We start from the raw sequence: 15,035 nt of genomic DNA, 5'->3' as shown, positions 1-15,035 counted from the left end.
TCAGGTCTTTCTCCCTTCCAAGCCAGCTCTTAATCCCCTTTTCCAAACAATCTCTGCACACAGTGGGTGCTCAATTCTTCAGTGTAAATGCTTCTTATTCCTCCAGGGATATATAATCTAGAGAAAAGAGATACAGGCATGCTGTTTTCAAGCATTGTTATGAACTCTCAAGTGCAAGAAGGATTAGGTTTATTCTGCTTAGTCCTCTAGAAAAAAAAAACCTCAAAGAAACAGATTTGGGCTGATATCATAAACAAACTTTCTGACACCCAAAGTAGAATGGGCTGCCTGGGAAAATCATGACTTTCCCTTTACTACATAGGTCCTCTTTCTCAAGCAAAGGTTAAGAAGAGCTCCCTCTTTAGGCATGTGGGTAGAAGGTATTCTCAGTAAGGTATGGGTTGTTTCAGAGGGTCTGGAAGACTCACTAACTCAAAAATTTTGTGAACAGGTGATCCAGACAAGAGAGAGTAGTCTGGGGCTGAATTATCACAAAATAGTGATTTTAAGGCTCTTCTTGACATCTCTTTCCCCCAATTCCCTCCTCTCCACCTTTGTTGATGCCTAAAATTCCTTTAACAAGGCAATATACTTGGCTTTTAAAAATCTTTAATTTCTAATTATGAGATAAATATGGTGGTTGAAGTAACCCAGTAAAACTTTAAAAGTGTAATCCATCTATCAGTCACTATATGTAAGAGAGAGTATTAAATCTTTGATGACAAAGTAAAAATTCAGAGAAACAGAATGCAAAATGAACTCCTTAAGTAGAAGGAAATAAGTAGGTATTAAGTATTATATTCTAGGCACTGTGCTGAGTACTTTATAAATATTAACTCATTTGATCATCAAAACACCCTGTGAAGTAGGTTTTATTACTACACCCCCATTTATAGTTGAAGAAACAGAGATAGAGGATAAATAAATTGCCCAGGGTCATAAATGCCTGAGGCTAGTTTTGAATTTGAGATTTCTTGAGCCCCAGACATGTGCACTGTATCAACTAGCTGCCTCTACTACACTGGGTTAAAAAAATAGATGTGACACAAAAACCAAATTCTGACAATTTCACAATTTTTGCTTAGTGTCAATCTTGTTTACTTTAAAATGTATATTAATGTGATTATATGTGTCTGTATACATGTCAGTCTACAAACATTTGTCAAACACCTACTAGATATGAAAGGTACTGTATTAAATGTTGGGGATACAAAAAAAAATACATAAAAATGAAAAAGCAAAAAATAGTCCCTTCCCAATAGTGTATGGTTTGGGGGTAGGATTAGAAGGAGTGATCTTTCCCTAATACTCCCAAATTTACTCTATATTTACTTTATGTCTACTTATCTCTATAGATATTGTTTCTCTCAAGTAGAATGTAAGTTCTTTGAAGCTGGAAATTATATATTTTTTCTCTTTGAACCACTGAAGAAGCCCAGCACAGTGCTTTGCACATAGTAAATTCTTAACAAATAGATGTTTAATTAATTTTTCAGTAGCAAAAAAAAAGATAATTTCAAGTCTATTTAAGGGAGGGGGCGAGAAAAAGTTATTTTTGTGGAAAATCTTTTCTCAGCCTCAGCAATCAGTGAAAAGAGTGGCAATTTCTAAGAAGCAAAGGAAAATCAGAACAACTTCAAGGTCACAGTATCACTTTTAGTAATAATCGACAGCGATAACTGCTAAACTAACTGCTCCTCCCCAGCTGAGTTTATGCCAAGTTCCCTGGATTTCCTGTTTTTATTTCCCAGATATTTGAAACTGGCTTCCTCTTTTCAGGAGCCATTTTTCTTCCTGCATCACTTTAAGGGACATCAAAACAACAATGATTTTTTAAAAATCCTTTAAGGACACAACCTCCCCGAAAAGGCTGCACTTGAATTGTTTATGCAACAAGCCTGCAAAATGGTCCAACTGCCAACCTGAGGACACAAGACAAAAACTTATAAGAACAAATTAAATTCATGTATAGATTTTTGCACGTAATATAAAAACAAAACATCCTATCTTCAGGTTTTAAAATCACTTATTTGGAGGTAGTTAAAAAAAGTAAAACCATGAAATATGGTGAATTCTTGATTATTTCCAGGAACAAGGGAGATGAGCAGAGCAGACGCTGCTCAATATAAAAACCTAAACTTCAGAACTATCCCCCATTATCTTGAGTTGAGGAGAAGAGTGCTGTGTAAAAAGAAAGGACTTTAATATAGTTGGATATGGATTTTGAGAAGAGGCAGTCAGCAATCAGTGCTGAATGAGGCAGACAAGAAGAATCAGGTTCTCCTTCCCCCTTATCAACTTTCACTCATTTACCACCACTCCCTCTCTGAAGGCAGCTAATTTCATTTCCTTGGGACTTGGGCTGTTATTTCAATAAATCTGAGTAAGGAAACTACATTGGTCAATGCAACTCAGGGCCTTCTATGTAATGTATAGTTTGTGGTTCTAGACTATTGGATTTAAAAAACAATTTTTCTAAAGCTCTGAGAAATTAAGTAAATTATGTAGAAATATAGTCATATAGACATATAGTAGGGGCAGGTTTATCTGGTTTTTAGGTCTATTCTCTTTCACTATCCTTTTTTGCTTCTCTACCAAAGAGAGCTAAAGCAAAATGAGTCCATTAACATTTATCCAACAGATAAGATCAATTTTAATGAGACAAATTACTACTTTTATGAAATTACATATATGAAAGTTGTGAAACTCTAAAACTCTGTTTTCTTTTATCAGTGAAGACCCTGACTTGCTACACATAAGTAATAATATAGAGGATTGCCATTTTTCAGTTAAGTATATCCTGCATCAAAAACTATATGATAATAGTAATTTAGGGGGCCTAAAAGGCTTCCAAAGATTTAAAAATATTTCCCCAAACATTAATTAAGAGTCACAATATCACTCAAAATAAAATAACTAGTAAGGAACCTCTTTATAACACTGGTAGTAGAAAAGGAGAAAAAAATAACAAATACCCACTTTAAAGCTATATTGGATTCAATTAAAAGTTTTATGTGTGTTTATGTGTACTAGTTACATTTTGGGGACCTGATTTGATATATGAATATAAATTATACACACACACACACACACACACACTATATATATAGTGATAGATATGTATGTCTATGTGTATACACATATATGGGGGAGAGAGAAAATATATTTGCGGTAACATTTTTTGATATATATATATATATATGTGTGTGTATATATATATATGTATATATATATATATATATTTACAAATTAAGATATATGCCAATGTAATGATATTTCTCTTAGATAAATTACTTCTTCCAAATGGAGAAACCAAGGAACAAAATTTTAGCTTACCTAAACTACATATCAGTATATTTAGGGAGAAAAAAGCCACTACAAATATCAAGAGGAAAAACATAACCAAAGTTGTATACATATATATCTATATACATTACATATTTATGTATACACCAATGTATCTTTGTATGTGTTACACATTTAAAAAAAATCACACTGTATTACTAATGTCTAAAGTCTCAGGGCTTTCTTCTAATCATTAAACACTTAAGTTTCATACATGGTTAACATGTAATACTTTGGCAGGGTTTCATTTCTTTGAATATTTATTTGGAGAAAAGAGTAAAAAGTCATATAATTAAACCACAGTTTCTACTAGTAGTTTAAATAAAGACAGTTTATAATACATGCTTTGTTTATCAAAGCCATTTGAGAATTCCTAGAATGTATAAGTAATAAAACTGTTTCTTTAAAGCATAATCTTCCTCACCTATGCATGGGAAAGGAGATACTATATCACATGGTTTACAGAGTGAACTGATGCAAATCCATACACAAAAGCTTTTTTGCAAGTTTCAGTAAGTGAGGAGAGAATGTATTTTACCGTATTGTTCACAACCAATATTGCTACATAGGCATCATGTACAAGTACAATCATGGAAACAATATATAACATATCTGCATGAGTTTCCATTGAAAGGCATGTGTAGAAGCAAGTTGGAAACTCATCCCTACCAGGAGGTTCTGGCTACCACTGAAATGTTTTCTATTCTAAAATTGGGTAAAGAAAAAAATGATTCAATAAAATAGAAAAAAAGAATTAATAGCCTGGTAAAAAAAAGGCCAAAAAATACTGAAGAAAATAACTTCTTAAAAATCAGCAGTGGCAAAAGAGGCCCAAAAATTTACTGAAGAAAAGGATTCCTTCATCCTTTTTTTGTTTGTTTGTTTTGCTGAGGCAATTGGGGTTAAGTGACTTGCCCATGGTGGTCACACAACTAAGATGTGTTAAATGGTCTGAGTCCATATTTGAATTCAGGTCCTTCTGACTTCAGGGCTAGCGTTAGTAATAATATAAGAAAAAGAAACTAAATGAATTAAAATAAGTAATGTGGAAATAAATTATCTTTCTTTGTGGGTGATAGTATACTCAGAAAATTCTAAAGAACCAACTAAAAATCGAATTGAAACGATGAATAACTTTAGCAAAGTTTCAGGCTATAATTAACTCACATATATCATTACCATTTCTAGATATTATCAACCAAATCCAAGAAGAGGAAGAAAGAGAAATTCCTTCTAAAATAATTACAGACAATATAAAATACAATATAAAATAATATACCTGCCAAGGTAAATCCAGAAACTATATGAACACAATTATAAAATGCTTTTCAAACAAATAATGAAAAATGTAAACAACTGTTAAAATTTCAATTGCTTATGGGTGAGCTAAACTAATATGATAAAACAACAATTCTATTTAAGTTAATTTATTTATTCAGTGCCAATTAAGTCAAACTACCAAAAAATTAATTTATAGCATTAGGGAAAAAATATCTGGAAAAAGGCCAAGAATATCAGGGGATTCAATGAAAAAAATATGAAGAAAGATGGCCTAGTAGTGTTAGATTTTAAACTATATTACAAAGTGGTGATCATGAAAACAATCTAGTACTGGCTAAGAAATAGAATAGCAGATCAATAGAATACATGAGTTACACAATCCATAACAGTAATGACCACAGTAATTGAGTGTTTGATAAATACAAAGATCAAAGCTTTGGGGATAAAAACTCAACTGGCAGTTCAGGAGAAACTAGTTATAAGCCAAAATCTCATTCTATATTTCAATATAAGGTCAAAATGGGGCAATAATTTAGACATAAAGGGTGATATCAATAATTTAGGGGAGTAGGGAATATTTTACCTGTCAGATCCAAGGGCAAAGGAAGAATTTATGACTAAACAAGAATCAGAGAGAATCACAGGAAGTAAAATGGATATTCTGATTACATTAAACTAAAAAGTTTTTGCACAAACCAATATAGCTGGATAAAACTAGGGGGCAATAAAAAAGGTTCTCTGATAATGTCTCAGTTTTTCAAATATAGGGAACTGAGTCAAATTAATAAAAATAAAAGCCATTCCTCAATTGATAAATGGTGAGTGAATATGAAAAGACAGTTTTCAAAAGAAGATATCAAAGCTATTTCTAATCATATGAAAAGATGCTCCAAATCACTATTGATTAAAGCAATGCAAATCAAAACAACCCTTTTGGGTATACTGACACTTACCAGATGAGCTAACCTGAGAGAAAAAGAAAATGACAAAAATTGGAGGGCATGTAAAAAATCTGGGACACAGTTGTTGGAGTTGTGAAGTGGTCCAGCTATTCTGGAGAACCATCTGGAACTATGCTCAGAGCTATGAAACTGTACATATATCCTCTGACCCAATAATACCACTAATTGATTACAAATCCAAAGGTATCAAAGGAAAAGGAAAGGAAATTATATGTATAAAATATTTAAAACAGTTTTCTTGTGATGCAAAGAACTGAAAATTGAAGGGATTTCCAACAATTGAGGAAGAGCAGAACAAGTTATGATTGGTATATGATTGTCATGGAATACTATTTGTTATAAGAAATGCTGAGGGGATAGTTTCAGAAAAAAATCAGATTTATATGATTTGATGTAAAGTGAGCAGAACTAGAAGAAAACTCTATGCAGTAACAGCAATAGTGTAATGATGATCCACTATGAAAGATTTAGCTAATTTCTTTAATGTAACAATCTACTACAATACTGAAAGACTTGTGATGAAAAATGCTATCCACTCCAGAGAGAGAACAGACTAGGGCTGAGTGCCTACTGAAGCACAATTTTTTCACTTTCTTTATTTTTCTTACTTTTTTTGCAATATGGCTAATATGAAAATGTTTTACAACAGTTCACCTGTATAATTGATATCACATTGCTTGCCTTTTCGATGGGTGATCAAGAAGTAGGGGAGAAAGAGAATTCACAACTCAAAATTTAGAGAAATTTATGTTAAAAAATCGTATTTGAAAAAAAATAACCTGCCTTCTCACTCTCAGTATTAAAGCAAAAAGAAAAGAAAACCCATAGGAAAGTTACATTAAAGTATCCTAAAAGAATAATAAGAGGAATAAAAATAGAGTTGAATTTGGAGAGCTATAAAATATCCCTTCTCTTGAAATTCTCAAAATTAAAAACACTATGAAGACATGAGATTGCTCAGTGAGAAGAGGAAGGGAACAAACATTTATTTAGCACCTACTATGAGCTAAGGACTATGCAAAGTGCATTATAAATATTATTTTATTTGAACCTCATAACAATCCTAGGAAGTAGGTGATATTATTATCCTCCTTTTATAGCTGAAGAAACTGAGGCAGACTGAAGTAAGGTGACCTTCCCAGAGTCACAGAACTAAGAACATATTTGAACTAAGGTCTTTCTGAACTTAAAGTCTAGAAAATTGAGGAAGCCAATGATCTGGAAAGCCAGAACAATTTCAGAGTTCAGGACCAAGGAATGAGAAGAATTACAGGTAAATGATGGGCCCTAAGATATAACCATCTCTGTGGGTGGCTGTGGAAGAATAAAGATGTAGGTCAGTCAGTCAATCAATCAATAAACATTTACTAAGCACCTATTATATACCAGGCACTGAACTAAGCATTGGAGATACAAATATATAATAGCAAAAAAGTTCTTTCCTCAAGGAGTTTACAATCTAAAGAGTGAAGATAATACACAGTTAGTCCATTAGCATATGTTAATTGCACATCATGTATCAGGCACTGGGGATACACAGAAAGGCAAAAAATCCCTGATCTTAAGGAACTTAAAGTCTAGAAAATTGAGGAAGCCAATAATCTGGAAAGCCAGAATGTATTAAGGCCTCTAGAGTTGCCCTTTTTCATCTTGGAATCAAACCATTTTTAGAATTAAAAAGATTCTAAGGATCATTTCATTCCAATTCCTCAATCTGCAAATATAGAAACTTAGAAGCAGAAAGGGCAGGTTAGGAAGCTAGCCAGTGTCACAGCAAAGGCTAGGGTCCAGATCTTCTAGCCTTATTCTCCTGCCTATGCTCCCTAGGCACTGTCACTCTTTGCTTTCCTAAATATTCTTGTGAGAGACATTTCACTATGCATCATGCTTCAGTTAGGTAATTCATGGTCATGAATCAAACAAGACTACCAACTCACCTACTAATTTTCTAAGCTATGACAGATGGATGCAAAAATTCTTGGTCTTATTATCCTTCTTGGCTTATACTGATTTCCTATCTTCCTTCTTTTCTTTCCAAGTAATCAAAACTTCACTAATAGATTATTTAGTCTCTTTCTTTGCAAAAGAAAACCAAATATTTTTGTCAGCCTCATGTGCTAATCTCTAGACCACTACTTGTGAAATCAATTTGTTATACAAGGGTTAATGTGACACAACCACTTTTTCATGAAATCCAGAGAATTAATGTTTTGCTAATAAAATCATTACATGCCCTTACCCACACATGCTACATATCTATGAACATATATAAATATAAATGTGTATATTCCAAAGAACTTGCTCATAATTATGTTCCTTATCTGTAATTATAAGAACTATTAATCTCTGAAAGCACTTACATGCTTGATTTTTTTAGATCAAATACTAACACGCAAAAAAGTACACAATGAAAAGTTTTATAAGAGGATAGTTGGCTAAAATAAGTACTTACCTTCAATCCTCTTTAAGGCTGAAAGGCACATATCCTGCCTTGGAAACTCAAAAGGATTATTGCAGGTTCGAATGGTGTCACATTCACATTTCCCATTGATAATGTTGCAGCCCATGATAAGGTTTTCATTGCATGGCTCAAAACCAAGCAGTTGGTCATCGTCCCAGTTTTCATCTGTAAAACAATTAACAACCAGATGGTGTTTGCTTGTAATTTCCTTCATGTCTATTTAAGATTGAAATACACTATACTGTTAGCATCAAACATTTTAATTTTACTTTTCAATTGTAAAAAACAGTTCCCTTGAATAATGATCACAGTGAAAATAGTTGACTCTGACAGAGGCCTTTAAAAAATCACTTTATACATAATTCCAAGATGAAGGCAATATGGTAGAATAGAAAAAAAACATCTCAGCTTAACCTTCCTCCCTCTCCAACCATAATTTAAAAGTTATTTAAAATAATGTATTAAATAAAAATCTGGAGTATCAGAGAAAACAAAAGGTTAGGGTGAGACATTTTTCCAGTTTAAGACAATTCAGCAATCAGGAGAGGTCTGTGACATTAGGGTGGAGGCTAGGTTGGAGTATATTTGGCAGCAATACCAGCTGTGGAAGTTGGAGGTGACAACAGAGTAGCAGCAGCTTCAAAAGCCCTCAATTCAAAAACAGGCAGAAAGGAATCCTTTTAGTAACAAGGGATCAGAGGTCCCAAAGGGTAGTCACAGTCTACAAATTGCAAAGGATCAAGGATGTTTCCTAAGTAAGAAATGCAACTATACCTTTCCCTGGATCACACTTCCTTATAAGCACCAAAAAAAAAAAAAAAAAAAAAAAAAAAAAAAAAAAAAAAAAATCACACTCCCAGAACTAGTTTTAAAAACTGCAGTTCAGAAAGAATCTCAATGATGAGACCTCCTATCCTATCTGGAGAACAGAATCCAATTTTAACATAAAGTCGAAAATCAAGAAATAGGCTGAAAAAAAGAGAAAACAATTTAAAAAAGAATTTGACCATAAAAAGCTACTATAGGAAGATTAAGACACAAACTCAGAAGACAGCAAAGTGATAACAGCTATAAGCTAAGTCTTAATGAAAAAATGCAGATTGGACACAAACCAAATAACTCCTGAAAGAACTAAAAAGTCCTTTTCAAAATAAAATGAATAGTAGAGGGAAAGTGAGGGAGAAGATTGAGAGTGATCCAAGAAAAGATCCCAAATGAAAACTCCAAAGAATATCATAGCCAAATCCCAGAATTCTCTGGTCCAAGAAAAAATACTTCAAGTATTAAGAAAGAAAGCATTCAAATACCATAGACCAACAGTTAGAATCACTTAAGAGTTTACAGCTATGTTAGAGGATCATAGGAAAGCAATGGAGCTAAGATTACAACCTATCAGCAAAAGTGAGTATAATCCTTCAGGGGAAAAATGGACATACAATGAAATAGAGGACAACCATTCCTGATGAAACAACCAGAGATGAAGTCTGAGTGTGGATTGATGTAACCTTTTTAAACATTTTATTTTTCTTCTTTTTTTGAACAATGTGGCTAACATGAAAATATGTTTTGCATGACTTCAAATATATTTTCATAAACTGGAAAATGAATGGATGCCCATCAATTGGAGAATGGCTGGGTAAGTTGTGGTATATGAATGTTATGGAATATTATTGTTCTGTAAGAAATGACCAGCAGGATGAATAGAGAGAGGCTTGGAGAGACTTACATGAACTGATGCTAAGTGAAATGAGCAGAACCAGGAGATCATTATATACTTCGACAACGATATTGTATGAGGATGTATTCTGATGGAAGTGGATCTCTTTGACAAAGAGACCTGAGTTTCAATTGATAAATGATGAACAGAAGCAGCTACACCCAAAGAAAGAACACTGGGAAATGAATGTGAACTATCTGCATTTTTGTTTTTCTTCCCGGGTTATTTTTACCTTCTGAATCCAATTCTCCCTGTGCAACAAGAGAACTGTTCAGTTCTGCAAACATATATTGTATCTAGGATATACTGTAACATATCTAACATATATAGGACTGCTTGCCATCTAGGGGAGGGGGTGGAGGGAGGGAGGGGAAAAATCGGAACAGAAATGAGTGCAAGGGATAATGTTGTAAAAAAATTACCCTGGCATGGATTCTGTCAATATAAAGTTATTATTAAATAAAATAAAATAAAATATTAAAAAATATTTTTTTTCATATTGCTTGCCTTCTCAGTGGGTGGGGGAAGGGCTGGTGAGAAAGAATTTGGATTAAAAATATTAAATATTAAAACACTTTTTAAAAAAATCACTTTACATGTACTGTCTCCTTTGATCCTTACAAGAACCATGCAGAGGTTGGGTAGTTATTCCCATTGTGCAGATGAGGAAATGAAAACTGAAGGAGATTAAATAATTTGCCCCATCAGTAAATAACTCTGGGATTTTAATTCTCATTTCCTGATTTAAAATCCTATATTCTTTTCACTATTCTATTATATTTTTATGATGAGATTTTTTAAGTGCTTTTTTTAAACTAAGGAAAACAAAATATATAGGCATTAAGCAGCTACATTTATATAGTGATACATTAATCTATTCATTAAGTTATACAATATATTAACAAATATATACTGAATCATTCAATTTAAAATACATGATTTCATAAAAATTTCTAGTCTTTAATTCTTCTATAAAATCATCTAAAAGTGAAGATAGGAGTTACTGACATCTTCTGACAAGATGACTGGAACTTAAAAAAGGAGAAATTGTTTATACCAGGTATGAAGTGAAGGTCTGTTTCTAAAACTTCCTTTTCCTTTACCATCACCTTACCAAATATACATTGGACACATTGTTTTTTTAAAGGAAAAAATTAAGCAGTTTGGCAAAAAAAAAAAAAAATAGGTTTGGACCAACATCTTACCTTACACAATGTACCTTGTACAACATCCTTAGTTTCTTTTCTTTCTTTCTTTTTTAAATTTTTTTTTGCTGAGGCAATTGGAGTTAAGTGACTTACCTAGGGTCACACAACTAGGAAATAGTAACTATCTAAGGCTGCATTTGAACTCAGGTCCTCCTGATTTCAGGGCTGGTACTCTACCCACTGGGCCATCTAGCTGCCCCAACATGCTTAGTTTCAAATGGATACTAGATTTAAATATGATGATGATTATGATAATATGGCTTTACATATCACTTCAAAGTTTGCAAAGTGTTTTACATATCCTATTTGATCCACATGACAATCCAATTATTATTCCCATGTTCCAGATGAGGAAATTAAGGCTGGGAATGGTTAAAGGATTTGTTCAGGGTTACACAGATAGTAAGTGCTTGAAGCTGAACTTGAATTTAGGCCTTGAAGTCTATCACATACCATCTGCTAACACCTAGAAGGAATATAGATGAAGGCATCCTTGAAAATTACAGTTACTGGGGACTTTATGACACATAACAAGGGATAGAAAAGATGACAAAAGAGTACAAGGAATTAAAATTTTTTACATAAACAAAATCAATTCAGATATGACAAGAAAGGAAACTATCAACTAGAATTAAAAACTTTGCAATAAATATTTCTAATAAGAGTCTGATATTTAAGATACATAGGAAATTAACATGAACACATAAGATTAAGAACTATCTTACCCAAGGAATAAAAAGATATGAGCAAATAGTTCTTAAGAAAACTGCAATTTATTACTTTCCCTAAAATATTGTTCCACATATTGTACTAAAAGAAATTCAAATCAAAATAAAGCTCAAGTTTTGCCTAAAACCCAAGGAACTCTCAAAAATGATGAAAGATGGAAACAGTAAATGTCCGAGAAGCTTTGAGAAGACATGCTTCTGTTGATGAAATTATGAACTGGTATAGACAGTCTGGAAAGAAATTTGGAATTACTAAAAATTGACTAAGCTCATATCTTTTGATCTGTATATATTATTGTTAGACATATACCCCAATGAGGTAAAAAAAAAGAAAAAGAAAAAAATTTTCACATATACTGAAATATTTATTCATAGCATACTGTAGTGTTTTACATATACTAAAGCATTTATAGAAATACTCTATGATGGCAAAGAACTGGAAACAAAGTAGATAAGTTCTGACTAAAGAATAGCTAAGTAAATTGTACTATATAAATATAGATACTGTGTCATAAGAGATGACAAATATGAGGAAATCAAAGAAACATGAAGATTTTATGAAAGATGGAGAGTGACAAAAGAAGAGCCAGGGAAACATCTACAATGTAAATGTTAACAACACTAAAGTGAAATGGAACCTTGTGTAATTACAATGAATAAGGATGGGACCAGAGAAGAAAATATGATTACTTTCCTCCCTTCAATTCAGAGTTACAGCACTATGAGAGTAGAATATTGTATATACATCAAATACAACAGATGTGTTGGCTTTGCTTAGCTTATTTTCTTTGTTTTTAAATCTATTACAAGGAAGAGTTATCTATTTATATATATAGAGAGAAGGGATATATTTGGAAATGAATATGATAGGACAATGAAAGATGTCAATAAACATTTTAAATGTTAAAAAATAAAATATAATTCAATAAGTTTCTTATTTCTTCTTTGCAAATTTCAACAAATTTCAATCTAGCTGCTGGAAATTATTACCATTCCAAAATACAATCATAGGTGGCAAATGTGATATTTTTGGGGAGCCTCAAAATTGTAACAGAGACTATATCCTGTAATGTTATAGTCATAAAATAAAGAAATGTTAGAGTCATAAGGAACCTCATATAACTAACTTCCTCATTTTATAGGTAAAAAAAGTAATGTCCAGAGAGGTTCAGCAATTTCTTGTTGCTAATACTGCTATTCAGCTGCAGAACTGGAAATCAAACCAAACTCTCTTACTTTCTAGACTGTGATAAAATTTTTTTAAAAAATCTGTGATAAAACTAAACTAGGAGAGAAAACAGATAGGGCCCAAAGAATATTTTTTAATTAAAGCAACATACTAATTCTGATATCTTAGCAAAATTTTGAAATTAAAGGATCAAAGATTTAGAGTTATAAATAACCTTAGAGGTCATGTAGTACAACATCTTTATTTATAAGTAAGGAAATTGAGGTCCCATATGCAGAAATGACTAACTTGAGGTCATACAAGTGGTAGAGAACAGATCAAAGATCTGACCCTAGTTTCTATGGTTCCAAATTTAGAATTCTTTCCACTATATTATATGATGTCTCCCTTATAACTGATCTAACTATTCATAAATTACCAAATTGTTTCTCTTCTATTAAGTTCTGATTTTTCCCCCCTCAATAAATATTTTGTGTCAATTCAATGAGGTAGAATGTCAAATGGTAAAAATGTTGTTGGTACATATCTAATAAAGACATTAAAACTATTTCATCTCAGAGCAAAAATAAATAAAAATTCAAAGTTTTAGCTTAACCATTTATCTAAATCAAAACAAGTAAAATGTCAATTTGGGAGATTTATTTTCACGTAAAGATATATAAAAGTAAATCACTATAAAAGATTTTCACCAATTGAATAAATGTACAAATGATTTCTTATTAAAACCAGCAATTTCCTGTTAAAGAGTAATAGAACTAGAAGAGATATTAGAGATCAATTACTCTCATTTTACAGATGAGGAAACTGAGGCCCAAAGAGGTTAAATAATTTGTTCAAAGTCATACAGGTAATAAATAGCAGAGCCAAAGATTTAAAAAGTTTAATTCTATGACTCTAAAATCAGGGATTTCCCACTGTACCATGACCCCTTTATAGCAGGGCATTATTTCACTAAAATCATCTTCATATGCCTCCTTATGACACAGAAATAACCTAAGGTTCTCCAAGTTAACCAGATAAGTAGAAGGTGAAATGGCTTCAAGTATGGTGATGCATACATCCAATGAACAAGAACTAGCCTAGTTAAGTTTCAGAGGCTCAATACTAAGCTGGCTACAGGTTAATGAAATTTTTGGCTCCAGTACCTCATAACTCCAGCTTTCTAATAAGGTATAGGGAGTTTGGGACTTGATTGAGCAAAGGAATTACATCCCTTCCCTTCCATTTTCCCCACCCCATAGAAATAAAGTGAGGTTAGGGAAACTACTGCAATGCTATAACAAAATCTAAGTTTTTCAAATAGATGGACATTTATATGGATTTCTTTCAGGAATGCCCTACTGTATCCAAATACATCCTCCACTTGATTTAATGATACTTGAATTCCACAATTACAAATGTTTTCTTTTGTTTGCTCTTACACTGAAGTTCTCATGAAAGAAAACTCCTTAGACTCTTCATTTATATCTTTTCCATATGCAAATAATAATAAGAATATATAAGGATTATCAGTAATTAGGAGATAGAAGAGGAAAGAAAGGTAGATAGGTAAGAAGGTTCTAAAACCAATTTCTAGCTACTTAACAATTTCACCCAGGACAGACTATGCAGTGTTGATTATATTTTCCAAACAAGTATAGTGACTAAAACCTTAATGAAAATTAGATTCAGTTCATAAGCAACTCATTTTTTCATACTTATTAATCAATCAAGCGACAAGTATTTATTAAATGCTTCTTATGTGCCAGACACTGGGAATACAAAAAAGGGGTGGGGGGAGAGAAAGAGAGCCTGCCCTCAATGAATTTCTATTTTATTAGGGGAAACAACATGTACACAAGTAAGTGTATACAAAATAAATTCAGGCCAATTATGAAATGAATCTTGGTACTATAAATCAAGAAGAGGAGAGGAAATCATGTGTATTTATGGAATGGGATTGACTCACTCACCTAGGAAGAAAAATAAAGTAATGCATATGAAGAGAAAGCTAAATAGAAACATAATTTGAGAATTTTCACCCCCAAAATACTATACTCAAAGGAAAAATTCAAGTAGAGGTTGAATGGCTAACTTCTTTTTAAGTCTCAACTAAAAATCTTTTTTTTTTTTTTTTAATGGAAGCTTTCCCCAACCCTTCTTAA

At 32.4% G+C, this 15,035-nt stretch overlaps 1 protein-coding gene across 4 annotated transcripts in view; it reads right to left on the bottom strand.

Annotated features, from left to right (window-relative positions):
• CRIM1 (cysteine rich transmembrane BMP regulator 1) overlaps positions 1-15,035 on the bottom strand; it is a 227,318-nt gene that overhangs the window by 171,148 nt on the left and 41,135 nt on the right. For all 4 annotated transcript variants that reach the window (XM_051976136.1, XM_051976138.1, XM_051976137.1 and 1 more), the window contains exon 2: positions 8,041-8,214. In XM_051976136.1, the coding sequence (XP_051832096.1) occupies positions 8,041-8,214 (174 nt within the window). The remainder of the gene's footprint in view (positions 1-8,040; positions 8,215-15,035) is intronic.

This window comes from Antechinus flavipes, chromosome 2, assembly GCF_016432865.1.
Source record: "Antechinus flavipes isolate AdamAnt ecotype Samford, QLD, Australia chromosome 2, AdamAnt_v2, whole genome shotgun sequence".
In the NCBI taxonomy this organism is placed as follows: domain Eukaryota; kingdom Metazoa; phylum Chordata; class Mammalia; order Dasyuromorphia; family Dasyuridae; genus Antechinus; species Antechinus flavipes.
Note: the sequence above shows the minus strand (reverse complement) of the source record. Positions and strands in the feature narration are given on the sequence as shown.